At 54.9% G+C, this 20,295-nt stretch overlaps 2 protein-coding genes across 3 annotated transcripts; one reads left to right on the forward strand and one right to left on the reverse strand.

Annotated features, from left to right (window-relative positions):
* The first annotated feature begins 163 nt into the window (after nucleotides 1–163).
* On the forward strand, nucleotides 164–11,820 carry RER1 (retention in endoplasmic reticulum sorting receptor 1). Its single transcript, XM_058552691.1, has 7 exons — nucleotides 164–275; nucleotides 3,516–3,603; nucleotides 4,856–4,960; nucleotides 6,917–7,016; nucleotides 8,818–8,896; nucleotides 10,288–10,423; nucleotides 11,147–11,820. The coding sequence occupies exons 2-7, from the start codon at nucleotides 3,523–3,525 to the stop codon at nucleotides 11,234–11,236; spliced, it is 591 nt and encodes a 196-aa protein (XP_058408674.1). The 5' UTR covers nucleotides 164–275; nucleotides 3,516–3,522; the 3' UTR covers nucleotides 11,237–11,820.
* Nucleotides 11,821–12,044: 224 nt separating this feature from the next.
* PEX10 (peroxisomal biogenesis factor 10) lies at nucleotides 12,045–20,020 on the reverse strand. 2 transcript variants are annotated; one of them, XM_058552689.1, is made up of 6 exons: nucleotides 19,893–20,020; nucleotides 19,010–19,090; nucleotides 18,081–18,487; nucleotides 15,789–15,964; nucleotides 15,480–15,615; nucleotides 12,045–14,213 (listed from the first exon to the last, which is right to left on the reverse strand). In XM_058552689.1, exons 1-6 carry the CDS (start codon nucleotides 20,002–20,004, stop codon nucleotides 14,145–14,147), a joined length of 981 nt encoding a protein of 326 aa, XP_058408672.1. In that variant the 5' UTR covers nucleotides 20,005–20,020; the 3' UTR covers nucleotides 12,045–14,144. The 2 variants fall into 2 exon arrangements, with proteins under 2 accessions (XP_058408672.1, XP_058408673.1); XM_058552690.1 differs by lacking the exon at nucleotides 15,789–15,964.
* Between the last annotated feature and the right edge of the window lie 275 nt (nucleotides 20,021–20,295).

Raw genomic sequence — 20,295 nt, forward strand, 5'->3', positions numbered from 1 at the left:
CGCGACACGGTGCATTTCCGCCGCTGACGTCCCGTCCGACGAGAGGAAAGCGCCACCAACGGCCGGGCGCCCGCACCGGAAGCGGAAACGGTTGGAGCCTCTCGGCCCCGCCCCGGCGGCCATCTTGGAGGTCCCGGAGGCGGTGCCGCGCGGGAGGGAGCGGAAGTGCTCGCTGCCCGTTCTCGGACCGAGTGAAGCGCCGGCGCGGCCGCCTGCCCGCGTCCTCCTTCCCGCGGCCCTCGGGAGACCGCGCTCGGCCGCAGCGGAGCCGCGAGGTGCGGCGGGCGGGGCTCCGGCCGGGGCGGCGGGCGGGCAGGGCGCCGGGATAGGCGGGGCCGGGCGGATCCCTGGGTCGCGGCAGTGACCGCCAGCCCGTCCTGGGGGTCTGCGCCCGCCCAGCGGTGTGTCCTCGCCCGTGGCGGGGGCGTCTGCGGAGTCGGGTCGGAGCGCCGTGGTGAAGGGTCGGGCCGCTCGGTAATGGTGCGGACCGAGGTGGGGCCGCGAACGCGGGCTCCCGCCGCCCGGGCCGCCCTCCTACACCTGCTCTGGGTTCCGGGCCGAGGCGGCCGGTTAGCCCCCGAGTTTTCCCGAGGCGCGTTCCCTCGGTTGGGTTGGTCTCTCCCTTGGTAGGACTCCCGTGAGTGCAGAGGTGCCCGCGGTCGGGGGCAGTGTGCCTAGCCAGGCGGGGACATCTGAGACGGTCCGGCGGGAGGAGGGAGGGGTCCGGCTGGGATGCGGCTTCCCAAGAAGGAGCGGATGAGGTCTAGCAGGGCAGGTCAGCCGAGGGAGCAGCACCAGAGCTTGGAAGTGTGTGGACGTGTGCAAGTGTGTGGTCGTGTGGAAGTGTGTGGACGTGTGCAAGTGTGTGGTCGTGTGGAAGTGTGTGGACGTGTCTTGCGGGGACCCCGACGAATGAGAGGAGGGAGCTGAACAGAGAGTTAGTGGGACCAGACTGTCGATGAGCCGCGTACGGAATCCTCTCCGTGGCGTGCTTACTATTTGAGGAGTGGTGACCACGTCCAGAAACGGTACAAGTAATGGCTCCGGAACTAGGCACATGGGGAGTTGTGCTACAGTTTCAGGCGTGATACTCATGGTCGCTGCTTGGAACGGTTTTATCTTGCTTTCTTTTGTTTTCTTTGTGACTGTGCATAAAGCAGTTAAATCGAACAGATAATTTACCGCGGCCTGCGATGTAACAGGCCCTCTTAGGCAGTAGGGCCCAGCAAGGGAGCAGACAAGTTTCCCTCTTCAAGGAGCTTGCATTCTAGTAGGAGGAAATAGACAAAAAAACCAGAAAAGGAGTGTTACACAAAATGAACACAGGGCCATGTGACCTAAGGGGCTGAGTGGTCAGTGTGACTGTCATGGAGGGCTGTTCTGAAGAGGTGGCCTTTAAACTGAGCAGACGGAAGAGGATTGCAGACAGAACAGCTGGTGCGGGGCTGGCCCTAATCTGGGAACAGGTCTGACGTGTTTGAGGGAGGCTCCCAGGGCCAGGCCTGGTGCTGGGTGCTGACACGGCTGGCCGTTAACTCCACACAGGAAGCCTGCGAGGAGGGCGCTGAGGTGCTGTTGCCCCCATTTCGCAGATTGGACTGAGGTGTGCTGAAATGGTTGCCCAGGTCATACCGCTAGAACGTGACAGAACTGGAGTCTGTAAGCAAGCTCTTTGACTCCAAAGTTCACATTCTTAATGTTATTTATTATTGACGGTGAGTTTAATCAAGATGTCGAGCTGTGTTTTAACATGTACGTTGTTTGTCGGATAATCAGAAATTGGCTAATGTGTTTTTGGAAGATTTCCACACTTTCAGTTGAGGGAAGGGGACGGTGTAAGCAGTCATTTTTTCTTAGAGGACATGCTTGAGAGGGATAGCCAGGTATTTTCTCTCTTATATTACTCTTATCGCCTCAGTTGAAGTAGAGGCATTTTAGTGGTAAACACTTTGGTGTTAAAAATGTAAAGTAAGGGAAAATATGTAAGGAACCATAGGATAAAGAATATGACTGATGTAGCTTTCTGCTGGCCTGGCTTTGGCCTAAACAGAGTGGCCGGCCATCCTAGGTAATGAGTTCTAATTTAGCGCGTTTTAAAATATGGAATTCTCCCCAGTTGAATGTAAAAACGCACTTCCCAAGAAGACAGGGAGCCGTCATTCATCTGTTCAGTTCAGTCATGTGTCTTTCATTTACGCGTCTCCCATGAGAGCAAAGGGCAGCCCTTGGTCCCTTCTCTCCACTTCCTGGCACTCTGCCCCATCCACACGATGGCTCCAGGAAGTGGTGTCATAGAGTCACGGTTACACTTTTAATGCAAATTTGGTGTGTTGTGGTGGGACTGCTCAGATTATTTTCATCTCTAAGTCGTAACTGGAAAGTTTTACACTTGAGATCCAGGATCATGTCAGGAGCCTGCTGACTTCCATTTCAAAAAGAGGGCGTTCTGAGTGCTCGCAGCGAGGATGTGATTGAGAAGCGTGGTGTCGGGCCGCTGTGGGTTCGGGTTCCAGCCCTGCTGTGAACAGGCTGATGGACGGGGCAGCTTGAGCTGTTGTGAGCCTGTTTGCTGTCTGAATGGGAAGGGCTGCTGCGTGAGCGAGCACTGCTTGCTAGATGAGGAAACTGCGGCCGCGTGGCCACGCTGCTCATGGGCCTTGGAAACAAACTTGGAGCCAGACTCCCCTTCTTGTTCTGAGGTTGTGGTGGCGGCGTGCTCCGCTGGAGGGGCTGAGGTCAGCCGGTTCCGGCTGCTCAGGAGCGCAGCTGCTCCTGACCTCAGGCAGGCAGCGTCAACTCGCTGAGACTCGATCCCCCTTTGTGAAGTGGGGGAGGCTGCTGCTCCGCTTGGTTATCTGGCTCTCACAGGCTGACTCCTCAGGGGTCACAGCAGTATGTTGAAGTAGTCAGGAGCAGATAGGATTACCTTCACTTGCAGATGAGGAACTGGGACACCGACAGTGGACCACCGGAGAATCGTAGGTGACATTTTTCTGTTCATGGAGTGGAGGACCTGGCCCTGAGAGGACCAGGAGATGCACAGCTGGCTGCTGGTGCCGTGGAGAGTAGCCTGGACAGAGACCAGGGCAGGTCCTAGAGAAGAGGGGGTGCTGAGGGGAGTCCGAGAAACGGACAGGAGGAGGTGCTGGAGGGAGGCGCGTCTGGGGTACCCAGGGGAGGCGTGGGTGCGGCGCCCGTGCTGTGGACAGGACTGCATCGTCAGCGGGCAGTTCCTGGGGACCAGCAGGAGGAGTGTGACCCAGGTAATATTAGCAGAAGCGAAAGTCCACCCAGTGCTGCTTTGCATGTCACGTGCCACCTGCTCTCCACTAAAGCATGGCACCGGCTTGTTCCTTTTTCTTGGACAACTCATGGTAAAGACACACAGAAGAAAGAAATGGTGTGGATGAAATATTGAATACCGACAAAACCTACTTGATAGTATTGACAGAAATAGGGCAAAGTGATCGAATGCTTGAATGCTTTTTATGGAAAATATTTTGTGTTTCTCTCAGTTACAGAATGTCTGAAGGGGACAGTGTTGGCGAGTCCGTCCACGGGAAGCCTTCTGTGGTATACAGATTTTTCACAAGACTCGGACAGGTTGGTTTTTCTGTAGATGAGTTGTGTAAATATTTGAACGGGAAACTCTTGACCCTGGGCCATTTTCCTGCGGGGCATAGGTGTGCCAGCGTTCCTGATGGAGAGTGGATGACACCTTGTCCCAGCCTCACATTTCCACTTTCAGAAACGTGAACGCGCACGTCTTTCTGTAGAGGGCCAGGTAGTAAGTGGTTTAGGCCTTGGGGGCCAAATATGGTGTCTGCCACATATTTTTTTTCCAGGTTTTTTCCAACCACCTTTAAAAGTGTGAGAACCATTCTTAGCTCCCGGGCGGTACAGACTTGGTGGTGGCCCCTGCTCTGCTGTTGCTGTCCCCTCTCCCGGCCACCTGTGTCCACATCCACTTGGCTCCGGGGTCTGCACACCATCATTGGACCATACCGTGGGCCGTGAGGAGGCCTGCACTGGCCACCAGTGCCTGAATCTATATTCACACACTGTGTGTTTGAGTTTCAGTCTTAGAGGAAGAAGTCCAATTCAGTGAACAGTTGCATATACTGATGTTTTGGCTCAGAATCAAAAATGTATCAATTTTTAAAATTAAAAAATAGCATTTGAAGACCTTGATTATTGAAGCTGAGTGATGGGTATGTGTGGGCTCAATATTCCCTTTTATGAATGGTTGAAATTTTTCATGATTAAAATTTAAAAACTAAAATTAAACAATTCCAAAATTAAAATTAGACAACATACGTATGCGTATGTAATTACCTATACACAGACACACACCCACACGTGTATATGTGTAAAACTAAGGGTTCCTGCAGTGCACTCTGCAGCTGCCTTGGTGCCCACCATGCGCAAGCTCCATGTGGCCAGAGGTCAGGCTATGGCCAGCCGGCCTGAGACCAAGGGCGGGGGCCAGCCAGGGGCTACTGGGCAGGGCTGGGACCTGCTCCGTTGGGGAGGGCTTTGGGACGGGACTTGTGGGCTGAGTCCCATATGTAGGACGGTGACTGGAAGGTGCGCACATTCTCCTCTCTCAGTCCAATCTTCTCTTGGGTTGAAGTTAGGTCTCCCAGTTGTGACCCCTTTGGGCTAGTGCTATAGGATCCTCTGCTGTGAGAGATTGTTCTGTGATATTTTTGCTTAATGGATGCACTTGCCTCAGTGGGTTAATCGTAGTCACAGCTTTGGGCCAGCGCCTTAGGACCCGAAGCAGATGGTCTCAGGAAGTGTCCTGTGCAGTAGGAGTTGCACAGTCTTCGTAACACCGTGCACTGTCTTCCAGATCTATCAGTCCTGGCTAGACAAGTCCACACCGTACACAGCCGTGCGATGGGTGGTGACACTGGGCCTGAGCTTCGTCTACATGATTCGAGTTTACCTGTTGCAGGTGGGTGCGGGCTGAGATGAGACACGGCTGTCTCCACGTTATCCGAATTGTGGTTTGTTGGGATGGGGTTTTTTCTGTCTCTGGATTAGGAGGGTTTATGGTGAAAGAAATGGTCTCTAATCATTGCTTTTCAGTTAAGCACCAAATGTAAGAAAAATTACAGAGACTGTCTTTTAAAATGAAATTGTTTACAGTTCACCCTAAGTGCGTCAGATTCTCTAGCTAGAGTTCCCAGGACAGTCTGGACGTCAGCCTCTCCTTCCTGCTCTCCACTGTCCTGGTCTGGATGGTGGACCCCCTGGCATCCTGTGACCGTGCCTCAGAACTCGCCACAATTACCGTCTGGACCAGCCAACTCGTTCCCTGGGTGCCATGAGCGATGTTGGTGTCTGAGGGTTCAGCAGGTTGTTGAGTACGAGACGGAGGAACCGCAGGCGGTTTTGAAGGGCTTTTCTCCAGGTCAGCTGATGTCCTCCCAGACTTAACCTTTGGTGTTGCTTATTCTCTAGTGACCACATGGCTCCTAGATGCGAATTCTCTGTGGACCTTGCGAGGAAGTCACTGAATCTTTGCTTATGTCCAGAGGAAGGCAGGTTAGAGGCCTTGCCCAGAGTTGTTTCTCTGGAGCTGGGAATGCTGTTTCCTCATTTAAAGCAGGCACCTTCCTTCCAAATATCTCCCCAGATTAAGGAGGACAGGGGTCCATGGGTGGACACGTTTATTTACTGGACACTGCAGTGCGTCCAGTGCTGTGGGAAGCTTTCACTTAAACTCAGTGTAGACACCTGTTCTTGGATGTTAGTACTTAGGCCATGTTCCTGCAGGTGACCCTAGTGAGGGTGCAGTGTGAGGCTGGGGTCACTCCTCTGTGTTATAGCAGATTGGTCTGTACAGGTGTCTACAGTTAATGCTGAGTTTACTGCAATTGACTTTAGTTTCTGTTAAATTGGACTTGGTCCTTTCTCTAATGGAAAGAATGACCTAGAAACCTTGATTTAGGGAATTCAGGTAGAGGTGGGGGTACACAGGTTAGTTTACTGTGTTCTAAACCAAATTTATCCCTAATCGGGCATCTCTTCCCGGCCTTGCCCTGTGACATGAAGCTGTGTAAACATTAAACTATGTAACTTGTCACATCTACATTTTAGTTGTCTGACTTGAAAAATTTTAAGGCAGACAGATTTCATCTTGTTTGTATGAAAATTTTAGGATTTTAAAATTGATCACACAATGCAGCCTGGTTCTAATTGGATAAACTTGCTGCTTTTAAATGAATTTAGTTGCAAGAAAGTGTGTTGCACTTTCAACGACAAGTGTGTTGTACGTGTTGTAACTATTCCTGCTTTTTGCATCTCCTAAGGAAGGTCTGGCTCCAAAACACGTTTTTAACCTCGTTCTTGATTTCCTGATTTTTTGTCCTGGATCTCTTCTGGGCATAGATCACTGACCCTCCTGACAAAGTGTGGTGATGGAGCTGCCTCCTAGAGGGAATGTGAGCCAGCACATCTGGAGTGATGTTCAGATCCTACGTTCTGGTTCAGGTGGCTCTTGCTTAAGGCAGGGCTTCTGGACCGGGTGTGCACACCACCATCCCTCAGTGCCCGGGCCGCACCGTCTTGTGCGTAATGAGCCTCGTGGTGCCACGCGGGCATGTGGCTTTGAGAAGATCCTTTTCTGCTGCACTCCTGAGGGGGAGCTGGTGGCTTCAGGTGTTTTGTGCATCTGACTCCCTTGGAGAAGTTTGCTGTTTGGGCCCTGGCTTGTCCACTGTCAAGACCCGCAAAGTGATTGGAGATAAACTGTCACCATGCACGTCACTCTCCTTCTTTGTCACTTGTTACAGCCTTCATACTGTCAGTAAATTGTGTATGATTTCCAGTTCATTTCCAGGTGGGAATTGGTGGCAGAGGCGGATGGTGGGAGTGTGCCGCTGACCGTGTGTCTCCTCTCTTCCAGGGCTGGTACATCGTCACCTACGCCTTGGGGATCTATCACCTAAATCTCTTCATAGCTTTCCTTTCTCCAAAAGTGGATCCTTCCTTAATGGAAGATTCAGGTAGAGTAGAGATTGTCCACTTTGTTTGGGGAGAATTGCAGTTTTTGTCTACTTCACAGGATTGCTCCATTTTCTCTAGAAACATTTGAAATCCAAACTTATGAGACTGTTCTCTTGGGATTTAAAATGTGCCTAGAGCTTTGGTGATGAGGATAAATCTGTTTGTAGAATGACTCATTAAACCTTCTGGGGCCGGCCCCATGGCTTAGCGGTTAAGTGTGCGCGCTCTGCTACTGCCGGCCCGGGGTTCGGATCCCGGGCGCGCACCGACACACCGCTTCTCTGGCCATGCTGAGGCGGCGTCCCACTTACAGCAACTAGAAGGATGTACAGCTATGACGTACAACCATCTACTGGGCAAAAGATAGTTGGGGGGGAAAAAAAATAAAAAAATAAACCTTCTGAACAAGCATGTGAGGTCGGCGTTCCTTCTGTTCCCTCGTTTTGCAGATGAGGAAACTGAGGCACACGGTTCTGTAACTTGTTCAGGGTCACGCGGCAGATGAGTAGGAGCAGGGATGTGAACCTGGACTGTGTGACTCTGCCCTCAGACACGCTCCTTCCTACGCAGCCTGTCTTTGAGTAATCTCTAATCCCATTGGTCAGGTCCCTTCTCACGGGCAGCTCACTGTGTCTAACCCTGGCCGCTCAAGGTCGGGCCGGTGAGGGTGGTGCTCTCTGATTCCCAGGGTGACAGGTTGAAATATTCTTGGCTCCCGCTGCTCCTGGCCATACCTGGGCCAGGTGGGGAGGCCGCGTTTACGCCTGACTGGCCAGCCTGGGAGGGGGAGGGGAGGGAGGCGTGTGAGCAATCGTGAGTCACTCATTCCAGCACGTCTGTCGCACTGTTGCAAAAACCCGGATGCTGCTCCCTGCCGGTAGCATCCTCCTTGTCTCGCGAGGGACACAGTCTCTGAGTGCTGGATGGTTTCTTGAGACTGTTTTAAAATTGTGACCATAAGCCTATGATTTTTCTCTATGGAATATTTAATGAAAATATTAAAGGAAACACAACCCTTTCATTTAATGTTGCCATTTGGGGGGCATTAGAAAATAACTGAGGGGCCGGCCTGGTGGCACAAGCGGTTAAGTGTGCGCACTCCGCTGAGGCGGCCCAGGGTTCGCCAGTTCGGATCCTGGGTGCGCACTGACGCACCGCTTGGCAAGCCATGCTGTGGCGGCGTCCGTTATAAAGTGAAGAAAGATGGGCACGGATGTTAGCCCAGGGCTAGTCTTCCTCAGCAAAAAAAAAAAAAAGTTTGGCAGATGTTAGTACAGGGCTGATCTCCTCACAAAAAAAAAAAAAACAAAAACTGAGAGACCCTTTCTGTGGGCCTCCGTTTCTCTGTCCATGATTGGGGCTGGCGCCTGCCTGGTGGAGGAGGGGAGGGAGAGGTGGAGGGGCTGTCCCCACGAGCCCAGTCTCTCGAGTGCAGGTACAGCTCTGCACACGTCTTGTGTTCTGTAAACGTTCCTTCTTTGTGGTTTTCTTTGTGTGCCTTTGTGTCAGACTGTTGATGTGTTCCTGAAAATTGGTGTGTAGTTCAGTTTTTATGCAGTCATTCAAAATGTATACAAGTTGTTTTTAAAAAGAAATTCTAATACGAATCTTCTAAAGCAATGAATTGATTTCTAAATCGGTTAGAGAGCCCCATTTTATCTTTGGTTAAATGATATAAATCTTTATTTCATATTATAGGCATGCTAGTTCATAAGCTTTAGGGAAAAACTTAGAAATGTTGTGATAGAAATGAAAAGGTGAGACGTGTGCTTCATCCCAGATTGCTGCTCTGCCTTTCAGATGACGGCCCCTCGTTACCAACCAAACAGAATGAGGAGTTCCGGCCCTTCATTCGCAGGCTCCCAGAGTTTAAATTTTGGTGAGTTAATTCCTAAAGGTAGTTGAGAAGGATCCTTGTCCTCGAGTGTGGCTAATAAGACTGAGAATAGACGATCTTTCTTCTAGTTAGCCAGCAACTTAGATTCTTAAAGAAATGAGAGTTTTGTGGTCTTTGTTTTTAATATTCATTCACCCAAAATGCGAGTGCTGTGCTCGCTGGGCACGGAGTTGGGTCACAGGGGCCCTCTGTAGGAGTGCCCACTGCCTAGTGGCTTCTCTTGGCTGCAAGTTAACACCAGCGCTCTTTGAAGCTAGCAAAAAAGAGGCTGCTTCCGGGACGGAGGGTCCCAGATGTGTCACAGACCTGGGCCTCAGGAGGGATGGGCTGCACAGCCAGTCTCTGCCTCCCTCCGTAGACTAGCTGGCCTTGGTGCTGCTCCACACACTGTGCCCCTTCCGGTCGCCGGCAGAGGTGGACCAGCTCTCTCCTGGCTCAGTTCTGGAGGGAGACTTGAGTGCGGGGTGGGGAGTGTCTGCACAGATGCAGGGCTAGGTCCCCTCCAGGGCAGCTGCAGCTTCCAGGACGTCTGCTGCTGTTGGAAGTGCTGTGCTCTGGGACGGGGGTTGGCTTTTCCCCCAGCACTCCTAGAAGCGGTGACATCTGTGTGATGTTGCGATGAGGACGAGTGTGACAGGTGGACAGGTGACCCCACACTGTCGGAGGAATGGGGGCTCTGTGACCTCGTCTGTCCTGCATTTGTTGGATCAAAACACTGAAGGGAGCAAGCCACCACACCTTTACTTGGCATCCCTGGTGCTTTGTGTGGGACTTGGTGGGCGCTCTGCCAGCCTGTGGAGTGGGTGTGAAGTGCTGGGGAGAAGGGGGCCGTGCCAGCCCTCCAAGGAGGTTGGCTTTTGTTCTCTAGGAAAGGGAGAGCTGCAGAGGACTTTAAGTAGGGCCGGGAGTCTGGTAGGCTCGCCCTGAACAGGAGGGAGCCAGGGCGGCCCTGGGTCCAGACGCTGCCTGGGTGCTGCCTGATTCTCCTCAGAAGGCTGCTCAGCCAGTAGGAGAACTGCTTGCTGGGCATGTGGGCCTCGAGCGTGAGGCTCAGGGACTGGGGTTCACTGCAGACGAAGGCCCAGGCAGCAGGCACGAGCCTTGGCACCTACTGTGCATCTGAGTCGTCCCTGAGCTGCCGGCCTGTGTAGCATCAGCACCTCTTCACTGGCGCTTTATACTTCGTGGGATTTTAGAATGCTTTGAGGTTTCAAAGGACTGAGAGAATGCTGTATTTGTGGTTACATGTAGGACGTCATATATAAAATACATGCAGTGCCATCACAGCTCCCTGGGTAGAGATGTACATTCTCCTCGTGGGCCCGAGGGCGCTGGGTGCCTGGTGCTGGCTGACCTTCTCTCCTTCCTTTAAGGCACGCAGCGACCAAGGGTATTCTTGTGGCCATGGTCTGTACCTTCTTTGAGGCGTTCAATGTCCCAGTGTTCTGGCCCATCTTGGTGATGTACTTCATCATGCTTTTCTGTATCACGATGAAGAGGCAAATAAAGGTAAACACTGGGACGGTGCTGCGCTGAGAGAGACCACAGTTACTGCCCTGTTACCGTGGTGCTGAGAGGAGAGCCACGCTCAGGTCTGGCATGGGGGCGATGCAGAGTCTGCCGTGTGTGCACATGGAGCCTCGTGAAGCTCCCTGTGGGTCTGTGATGGGATACGGTGCCCCGCTCCCCACCAAGGTCCCCCAACACGAATCTGTCCCACAGTCCAGCTGTCAAGTGAGGGGGCCTGCAGCAGGCAGCTCTCTGGGGGCAGGGAGGGGAAGGCCCTCAGTTGTGCCCTCAGGTCTGCAGTGTCTTCACTGGCACATCGTCCTGTGAGTTAGAGCCCAGGACCTGCCGGAGGATGACAGTGTGGTATGCCAACGTTACCCTAAAACTGGGCAGACATGACGGTGCAGCTTCATCTCCTTCCTCCCCCAGCGTGTGTCATCAGCAGGGACCCGGGCGCCTGCGGACCTAGGTCCTCAGCCCGGGATCTCTAGCCCTCTATGCGTTCCAGGGGTCACAGAGCCTCTCCCAGACCCTTGGGGTTTCTGACAGAGCTTGGCCGGCTCAGCTGAGCTGGGGAGGTTTGCTGTGTCGACGAGGGGACTAGAGCTCGTTGGAGTCCTGGTTTCATTGCCTGATGCATAGAGAAGATAGGGATTCAGATTTGGAGAAAACGTGGCTCCCCGGGAAGCTGTTGTGAAATAACTTGAGTCTGTTTGTCCCCAGCACATGATCAAGTACCGGTACATCCCGTTCACACACGGCAAGAGGACGTACAAGGGGAAGGAGGACGCGGGCAAGACCTTCTCGAGTTAGATGCTGGGCTGGACCCGCCACGCGGAGTCCGAGGACGGTTTTGAGCCATTGTAACAATGCCTTCTTCACATAAAGTAGTTGGTTACGAGGGAGTCCAATTTTCTTTTTAAAAAGGAGCTTCAGTGATTTGTAATGGAGATATCAGGTTCTTGAAGAAACTGGCATTTAAACCGAATTGCATTGATTTATTTTTCAGTGACGTTCACGTGTTCAAACGGATGGAATTCTAGTAAACCGCAGGCCGGGCAGACGTGGGCGGGGGCTTGGGGTGGGCGGGCAGGCATGGAGTGCACCGTGGAGCGAGCCCAGAACCGGGTTGCACCCCAGTTGCCGCCTTCCCGAGGACGCTGGTGGTCTCGCCCCTGCCTGAGGACGATGCTGGCCTGCTGCCTGTGCTTGAAGGAGCTCAGCACCTGAGGGCGGTTCCGGTGACTGGGTTCGAATGCCAGTTTCCCCATTTCATCTCACCAGAGATGTCTCAAGTTGGCCTCTATCATAATGACTCAAAACTCTGTTCTTAACTACCATGATTGCTTTTGAGGGCCTGGAATTATAAATATATATATTATATTTTGATTGTTTGAGATTATTTTGACACATTTCTTTGATACGTAGAGCCGTTTTGTTTTTGATTAATTGACATTTGTTCTCATGCAGCTGCCCTTTTACAGAGACACTGGTAAGAGCAGACCGGTTCTGTGGGTTTTAACATGCGGTTTTTCACTTTCTATGGAGAAACACAACTCTGACCTGCATGTCAACTTTTTTGGATGTGATAAAAACAAATACTCGTAAACATTTTACTAAGTGACTTTTTAATTCCAACTTTATTAAAGACAGTGTCCCCTTTCTCGCGTAGTCTTTATGTAAAGCATCCAGCTCGCTGCACATAAGCCAGCCCACCCCGGAGAAGTGTTGGCTCTCTGGAGGGCGAGCCATTTTTGCCAACAGCAACAGAACAGACATCAAACATGACCACTGGTGTCCCTGGGGCACACATGCTGCAATATGAACCACTCTCTTTCCTCCCCAGTCTTCAGGCGGGCCAGATTCCACTCTGAGCAGTTTCCCATCATCTTGGGGTTTTAGACATTGAACAAGTTTACTATCTGGCTTTTGTTTGAGGAAGATTAGCCCTGAGCTGATGCCCGTTGCCAGTCCTCTTTCTGCTGAGGAAGACTGGCCTTGGGCTGACATCCGTGCCCATCTTCCTCTACTTTATGTGGGACACTGCCACAGCGTGGCTTAACAAGTGGTGTGTTGGTCCGCACCCGGGATTTGAACCTGCAAACACTGGGCAGCTGAAGCAGAGTGCATGCGCTTAACTACTACACCACGCCAACCCTGTCTGGGTTTTCTTTTGCCGATTTTTGCATATTTGAAGTTGAGCTCCTCTTGTTTTTAAGAGGCCATTCCTATTATATACCTGACCCTGTACCTTAAACTTCATATTAATGATGTTCCAAATCAGTACTTTCATTACCACGTTGCAGCATTTGAAGTATTCAAACTCTAGGCATTTTTTTCATTTTTCAGTTTTCCTAGTAAATGCTCAGGCCTAATGTTTGTCGGGAAATAGCGTGCGCTTGGTCAGAGCCTAGGTGAGGATTTCGGGAACTGTGGAGGCGCTCCCTCGGGGCCCCTCCGTCTGGAGGTCTACTCCAGTCCTGCCTGTGGTCACAGCGGCCTGTCTGGCGGCTGACCTTTAGTAACTGCGGAGTGTGGGGCCACCTCTGTGCTGAACACCTGTGTCCACTAAGTCACACTCAAAAGCAGTCTGTGTGTGACACTTGCAGCAGGGGAACACAACATCCTGCCAGAAGGCCTGGCAAGGGCGTCTTTACAGCACCCTTCAGGAAACCTGATGTTCAGTTCACCCTGAAGGTGTTCTTAACGTACTAATGCTTCTATGGAATTCATTTAAGGACGCCTACAGCAAGGTCCTGTCTCGGGCACAAGTTAAATAGTTTTACAATCCTGAAAATAACAAAAAGGTGGCAGGAAGTAGGCTGGACATAGCAGTGACCTGGTATAAGCAGCTGTCCTGCCCCCCAGCCTCTGGGAGATTGCTGAGCCTGACAGAGGTGAGTGTGTATGGCCTAGGCATTAAGAGAACTTGTCACTCAGACTGGCTCTGCCCCACCAACCCTAAGCAGGAGGCGGCCTTTTGGTTTTTGTGTAAGGCCAAGATGCAGATTTCCATTTTTCTAAAATGGGAAACAAACTTGACGTGCTAAAAGGTACGTGCTAAATATTTTAGGTGGACATACAGGTCCTTGGTTTCTTCCTACTCCTGTGAGCCGATGTGCCTGTGCCACTCAGCAGCCTGGGTCTGGTGACCACGGCGAGGTTTGCGGGTCACTGGGGCCGGCACACAGTCGAAAGCAAATTGCTCCGTTCCCGGCTCTCCCTTGACACTTGCCGGTTCAGGCCAGACCCCACCACACGCCTGATGTGGAATCATTTTTTCATTGTCTAAGTGAATAAAGTTTGTCCTGGCCTATTTCTGAAGGTAGTTCTCACCTGTATGGTTTGGGAAATGTAGGGAACCTAAAACCTTGTCCAAAGAGTGAAGTTCCTGAAGAAGTGACTAAACTGTGCCACAGTGGGGGTGTGTGGGGCTCTCAGCTGAGCCTCCGCCCCTGGGTGAGTCTCGCCATCAGCGTCCCCAGGCTCGGGGTAACGGAGCTGGGTGTGGAACTCGTACCCAAACCCAGCCCTGAAGGCCCTGGACCAGCTGTTTTGCAGCCAGGTCCAGCTTCTGTCCTGAGCTGCTGGCATACTATCTTATGTGACAAAAAATAGAAATTTGAGAATTTTGTGATTTCTGTGCAAGTAAAGTTCATCTTGAGACTAACTTAAGTTTTTTTCCTGACATTAAGACAGCCTCCTGGGTTCCTTCATCGGGTCAGCGGAAGTGCCGCAGGTAGACGAGCTTCTGGGGAGGGAACTTCTCCCTGCAGAGAGGACACTCCGTCTGCGGGGGGAGGAGCAAGGTCACACGGCCGTGACTAGCACAGCCCCCGCCACAGGCCCTGGGGTCTCCTGCAAGACCATTTTGGGCCCCCTCCCACTGGCATCTACAGTAACTCAGGGTGGGTGTACGTGTCTCGATTAACTTCAACTTAGAGAAAAAAAAAGTCAGCCCTGTTTTCAGAAGTTGCAAACCTGAAGGGAAGGCCTTAGCCCTGAGGCGTTGTGCAGTGGAGCAGGGAACAGTGACCGAGGCGAGGAGATGGCCAGTCTGTCCGTGCCGTGACTCAGGGCCAACTGTGAGGGCTCTCCCCCAGGAAGGTTGGTGCTCGCCTGCCAGGCATCCTCACCTGGGCCAGCCACTCAAGGCAGGCAGCACCTGTGCTCCTGGGGGAATCCCACAAAACGGGGACCGGGGAACCCAAAGAGGAGGCTGCCCTGATCCACGGTGACCCACAGACACACAGTGGGGGCTTTCACAGGTGCTGGTTCTAAATCAGGTCCAGCTGGGCTGTGAGGCCGCAGCCACTGTGAGCCCACCCCATAGGCTCTGAGGAAAGCCCCTTGGCCAACGCGTGGAGGTGGACGTCCTCAGGTGAGAAACAGGACAGAGCGTTAGAAATGCGAGGAAACAAGATGAGCATCACATCCCTTGTTTACCTGCCTCACCTGTGTGCCCCACCCCCCTCCCAGAAAAGCTGGATTCAGGCTGAGCTCACTGGGGAGGTGTGTATGTGCCCAGGAAGCGGATGCCTCCTTGGAGTCAGCGTGGAGGCAAGAGGTGGCCCACAGTCCCCTGCTCCGGTCACCTGGCTTGGCAGATCCCAGCACCATGAGGTCTGAAAAGGCTGGGGCCGGCGGCCCCCAAGTGGGCAGTCATGGCAAGCGCCAGCCCCACTGGAGAGGAGGATCTGGCCTGGGCTCGAGGATTGGGCCCTTTGTGTGCGGACAAGCCAAGGCTTCTAAGGCGCTGAGGGCAGACTCGCCCACCACAGCCTTTCAGGAATGGACCCTAACGGGCACCAGCTGCCACTCCAGCGTGCTTCCAGCAAAGCCTCGACACACACAATCACCACACCCTGACTCCAAACGTGGCCCCATGTCCAGCTTACCTGGGAGCTCTTAAAGAGACGCCTGCCCACCCCTCCACCCCAGACGAGAGGAGGTTTGAGAGGCAGACTGCTTGGTTCTGCTGCTGCCACCAGGGCTGCAGCCCTGCTGGGGACCCTCACTCCCCTAGACCCCAGCTGCTGGCCCTGGAGGCGCCCACCTTGGTGTTGCACCACTGGGTGATGCACTCCCAGCAAAAGAGGTGGCCACAGGGTGTGGCTGTCGAATGCCTGCGTTCCTCCAGGCACAGGGTACACACCGAGTTTCTGGAAACTGCCCTCTCTTCCACGTGGCTCCTGGGGGAGGGAGGCAAACAGAATCGAGCCTCAAAGTCTTTGTGACCCCTGCCCTGAGCCCCAGCAGCAATGCTGAGCACAGGGATTCTCAGCCCCCAGCCCCCACAGGTGGGGGGCACACTTGAGCTGAGAGCCCCCCACAAACCCATGCCCTTGCTGAGGCCCCCGTGCACCTGCGGTGAGACAGGCTGCGATGCAGCTTCCACTCCCTGCGGGCGCGCTGCCTCTGCTGGAAGCCGTACAGCTGCAGTCCCACGGACAGTGCCAGGTGGAGCAAGGAGACGAGCCCCAGCAGCCTGTAGCTTGTGCGCACCCTCGGATCCTCTGCAGGCGGGCGGCGGACGCAGAGCTGTCAAGGATCCCAATGGGACAGTCATGTGATCAGCTAGCACCAAGCACTGCGCTGCTTGGGGGCCAGACCTCCCCTGGCACTGGAGTACCCCATCGAATGCAGCCAAACCCTGCCTTCCCGGCACGTGGGGATAGAGTGACCACAGGCCTCCTGGCTGGATGAGGGGGGCAGGAGAACCTGGTAGGATCTGAGCACTGGGCAGGCGGGCAGGGGACACCTGGACAGCTCAGGACTTCGCTCCCAGTAGGAGCCAAGAGTGAGCCAGGAAGATGGCCTCAGAGCTCCAAGCCTGCAGGTCACTGTGGCTGCAGGTGAGGATTCAGGGTTCGTGGGGACATCCAGAGACCCACAGCCCAGAGAGAAAAGGAACCGGCAAAGAAGCCTGAGAAGGAGTGCCCAGCGGGCGGGAGGAGAAGCCTGACAAGCAGACGCTGCGAACCAGCTTCCCTGTTGTAGGAACACGAGCTCCCCACTCTCAGAAAGACACCTGAATACCCCATGACACTATGCTACCCGGTGACCCCGTGTTCCAGATCTCCTGCAGCTGGCCGTGTCCTTGAAGAGAAAGTCGGTTGCCATCCACTTCCTTCCCTCGGCTGGAAATGGAGACAGCCAGGTCAACCAGACTAGCCAGGGCCCTGGGTACCCAAGTAGAGAAGAGCCTTGGATGCCCTAGGAGAGGGAAAAGCCCTGTCTGGGGCGAGCCCATGTGGTTCCAGACCCCTTTGTTATGGCAGCTCAGCAAACAGCTAACAGACCTAGTGGCAATGAGCTGTCAGCTCTCGTGGGAGTGAGCGTGTGAAGAACCGATGGGCCTGAGAGGAGGAGGTGGTGCAGGTGCCCAGGATAGCGCTGCCAAGGGAGGTGGAGGAAGGGGGTGGGATGGGCCTTTCTCAAAGGGAGCATGATGCTGTGACACAGGAAAGAGCCTGGAGACCCTCTAGCGGGCAGAGGGCCTGAGCTGAGGCTTACTGGGTGAATCTGGAAGCCAGGGCATCAGCTGAGAATCAGGATGGGAGAAGGTGCGAATGGCCGTCTAGTGGGCAGGTGGGGATGCTGGCAGCAACAGGGCCCATGTGCTCACTGTGGGGTCACCATCAGGAAGACGTCCCCACACCTGACCCTCCAGCAAGGCAGCCTGGAAGGTGCAGGTACAGGACCCAGGAACCTGGAGCCACAGGCCTGTGCTCAGAGGAAGGAGCAGGGTGCTGGGCCTGGCACCCAGGTGGCCCAAACGTGCTGACTGCAGGAAGGCAGACTCACCCTGCCTCAGGGTTTGCAAAAACTGGACTTCCTTGGGTCTTTTAGCAAAATGTGACCCAAGAAAACCCACATGTGTTTTTTGTTTTTTTTTTTTTTTGTGAGGAAGATCAGTCCTGAGCTAACATCCATGCCGACCCTCCTCTTTTTGCTGAGGAAGACTGGCCCTGGGCTAACATCCATGCCCATCTTCCTCTACTTTATATGGGATGCCGTCACAGCACAGCTTGACAAGAACCCGGGCCGCCGGCAGCGGAGCGCGCACACTTAACTGCTCCGCCACAGGGCCGGCCCCCCTCATTCTTTTTTTATCACACATACTATTCCACGTGTGGCTATGCCATTCCAGCTAGATGGAAACTTTGGTTGTTTGCACTCTTGCAATGACCGATAATGCTACAACAAAAACTCTGCACTCACTTTCTTCTGTATATATGCAGGTGTATCTGTAACATAAATATCTAAAAGCGGAACTGCTAGGTCAAAGGGAAAACGCCAGTGTGGTTTTTTTTTTTGTGAGGACGGTCAGCCCTGAGCTAACATCTGCCAATCCTTCTCTTTTTGCTGAGGAAGACTGGCCCTGGGCTAACACCTGTGCCCATCTTTCTCCACTTTATATGGGACGCCGCCACAGCATGGCCTGACAAGCGGTGCGTCGGTGCGCGCCCAGGATCTGAACCCGGGCCGCCAGTAGCGGAGCGCATGCACTTAACCACTAAGCCACGGGGCCGGCCCAAAACCCACGTTTTCTAGTCAAGGATTTTGGCTCTGGCCTTGTGACTGTGACAGTGAAGAGCCAACTACACACAGGTAAGGCAGAAGTGAGCAAGTCTGGGCGGCACCTGCTACTTACATAGGTGACTCCCGTGAGCCTCTTGGCCAGGTGGTAGAAGGTGCCGTGGATATAGAACCAGGCGACGTGGAACCGCTGGAGGCAGCTGAGGCCCTGCCTGAGCACCAACGTGGCCCGCAGGAGTGCCTTCTGCTGCTGCTCCGTCAGGGTGGCTGCATGCTGGCGCACCCAGCGCCTTGCCCCCGACCGGCTGCGCACGCCAGGTGCCAGGCTGCCCTGTGAGGGCCAGGTGCCAGTGCTGTCAGCCTGCAGCTCGTGCTCCAGGTGGAGCAGGGCCTTGTCCAGCAGGTAGGGCAGGACAGTGTGCAGTGCGACCAGCACACCACGGCGCAGCCTCGAGGGCACGCGGCTGTGGGACGGGTCCACCTGGACGACACCGACGTACTCCTCCCCGAGGGTCTGGTAGCCTGGGACGGGGTGGGGGGGAGCGCCCATGTGAGAGGCTGAGGCGGAGACCCACCAGCAACATCCTTCTCTCCACACCAGATCTTGCTCTCTACTGGGTTCTTGCCTTTCCTCTAAAGGATGACTCTCCGCCAGGGCCTCACTGCCCATGTCCTGTGACAGGGCTCAGTGCTGGGACCCCTCTCAGGTGACTCGATTCAGCTACGGAAAAACGGTCCCAATGGCACCCTGGGCAAAGTCTGGGATGAAGGTCACTAGGGACAGAAAAACGATGAAAGGGGAACACAGACGTGACAGGTGAACCTCAGAGCTTTCAGAGGCCCAGGGTGGGGCTCAGGGCTTGGCCTCCCCTCTAGGAGACGGTGTTGGGGTCCCCTCCTTCCCTGAGTCTGCATCCAGGCCAGCTCCAGGGACACTGGGAAGCACCCGCAGGAGCTTCTCACTCTGCTGGCAGCCCCCTCCTGTCCTCTGGGCTTGGCTGTGTTGTGGGCACCTCAGTCCCAAGGTCCTGCTGGGGGTGCTACCTGCAAGTGTGGTGAGGCCAAAGTAGGCTACATCCGACAGCAGCTCAATCTCTTTCCTCCACTCCAGCCACTTCTTTGCACCTGAGGGGAGAAACAGCATTATTACTGTGGCGGTGGAGGCAGTGGGGTGGTAAGGATTAGGGACAATCCTCCCCTCTTCTTCCCACTGCAAAAGTCCAGCCCAGCCTCCACGAGGCTGAGACTGTTCTGAACCAGACTCTTCTCTCCCCTGGCCTCCCGAGCTGTCCACTCTGCTTCATCTGCACCTGACCCCGCCTGGGCCACCTCCTCCTCCAGGACCCAGAAGGGACCCAAACACAGACGGGGTAGTATAGTGACTAAGAGCACAAGCCAAGACCACTGTCCAGCATCAAATTCCAGCTCCCCACCTTGCTGGTTGTGACCTCAGGCGAGTTTCGAGATCTCTCTGCAATCCCAATTCCCTGTCTGTAAGAAGGGGAGTAACAACAGGTCCTACGATGTGGGAACGTTTTCAGGATTAAGTGGGTTACCGTCTGTAAAGCACCGAGAACAGTGCCTGACAGAGTAATTCAAAACGTCTGTAAAATAAGCTCATAAACCACTTGTCGTGACCACCTCTCTCCACACCCGGACCTCGCTCCCACCCCCACCCGGGGCGCAAAGCCCCACGGCTCCTTCCTCCAGCTGAGCCGGGCCGGGCCCGCCGCGGGGGAGCGGAGCCGGGCGGGTCTGCGGCCTCGTGCCCCACCTCGCGGCGCGGCGCCCGGGGCCACGGCGCTAGCCCCTCCCGGCCGCGCGGGCCGCCCCACGCCGGCAGCGCTCTCGGACGCTCGGCCGCCCTCGCGGCTGACCCCGCCGGGGCGCCCGCTCGCGCCACCCCGCGCCGCCCGCCCGCCCTCACCCGCCAGGCCGTGCAGCGCGGCGCCCGCCGCGGCCCGCAGCCCGCCGCGGTAGTAATCGTCCTTCTGCGCTGCGCGGACCACCGCCGGGAGGCTGGCGGCCGCGGCGGCCATGGCCACCGGGACCCGGACGGCCACGCCCGCGTGGGCTGTGCTTGATGACGGAGCCCGGGCTCGGCGTGCTGCGCAGACTTTGTGCGTCACAGCGCGCGGGCGGGGCCCGGCCGGGCCGGGGCCGGGGCCCGAGCCTCGTGGGGGCGGGCGGGGGCCCGGGGTGCCCTCAGCTCCGTCGGCGCCCTGCGCTCCGCGGTCCGGCCTTCCCGCGGCCAGCGAGCCGCTGCGCGAGCTCAGTCCCTCGGTCGCTGTGGTCTCACGCCGCCGGCCCACCCTGCGGACGCGGAGACT

The sequence above is a fragment of the Diceros bicornis genome, chromosome 13 (genome assembly GCF_020826845.1).
Source record: "Diceros bicornis minor isolate mBicDic1 chromosome 13, mDicBic1.mat.cur, whole genome shotgun sequence".
Classification (NCBI taxonomy): Eukaryota; Metazoa; Chordata; class Mammalia; order Perissodactyla; family Rhinocerotidae; genus Diceros; species Diceros bicornis.

Coding starts and splice junctions, on each gene's coding strand:
- RER1 (XM_058552691.1), top strand. CDS start 3,523: ATGTCTGAAGGGGACAGTGTTGGCGAGTCCGTCCACGGGAAGCCTTCT. Junction 3,604..4,855: donor TTTTCACAAGACTCGGACAG/GTTGGTTTTTCT, acceptor ACTGTCTTCCAG/ATCTATCAGTCCTGGCTAGA. Junction 10,424..11,146: donor CGATGAAGAGGCAAATAAAG/GTAAACACTGGG, acceptor GTTTGTCCCCAG/CACATGATCAAGTACCGGTA.
- PEX10 (XM_058552689.1), bottom strand. CDS start 20,004: ATGGCCGCCGCGGCCGCCAGCCTCCCGGCGGTGGTCCGCGCAGCGCAG. Junction 19,091..19,892: donor CGCGCTGCACGGCCTGGCGG/GTGAGGGCGGGC, acceptor TTCTCCCCTCAG/GTGCAAAGAAGTGGCTGGAG. Junction 15,965..18,080: donor GGCTCACGGGAGTCACCTAT/GTAAGTAGCAGG, acceptor GATCCTTGACAG/CTCTGCGTCCGCCGCCCGCC.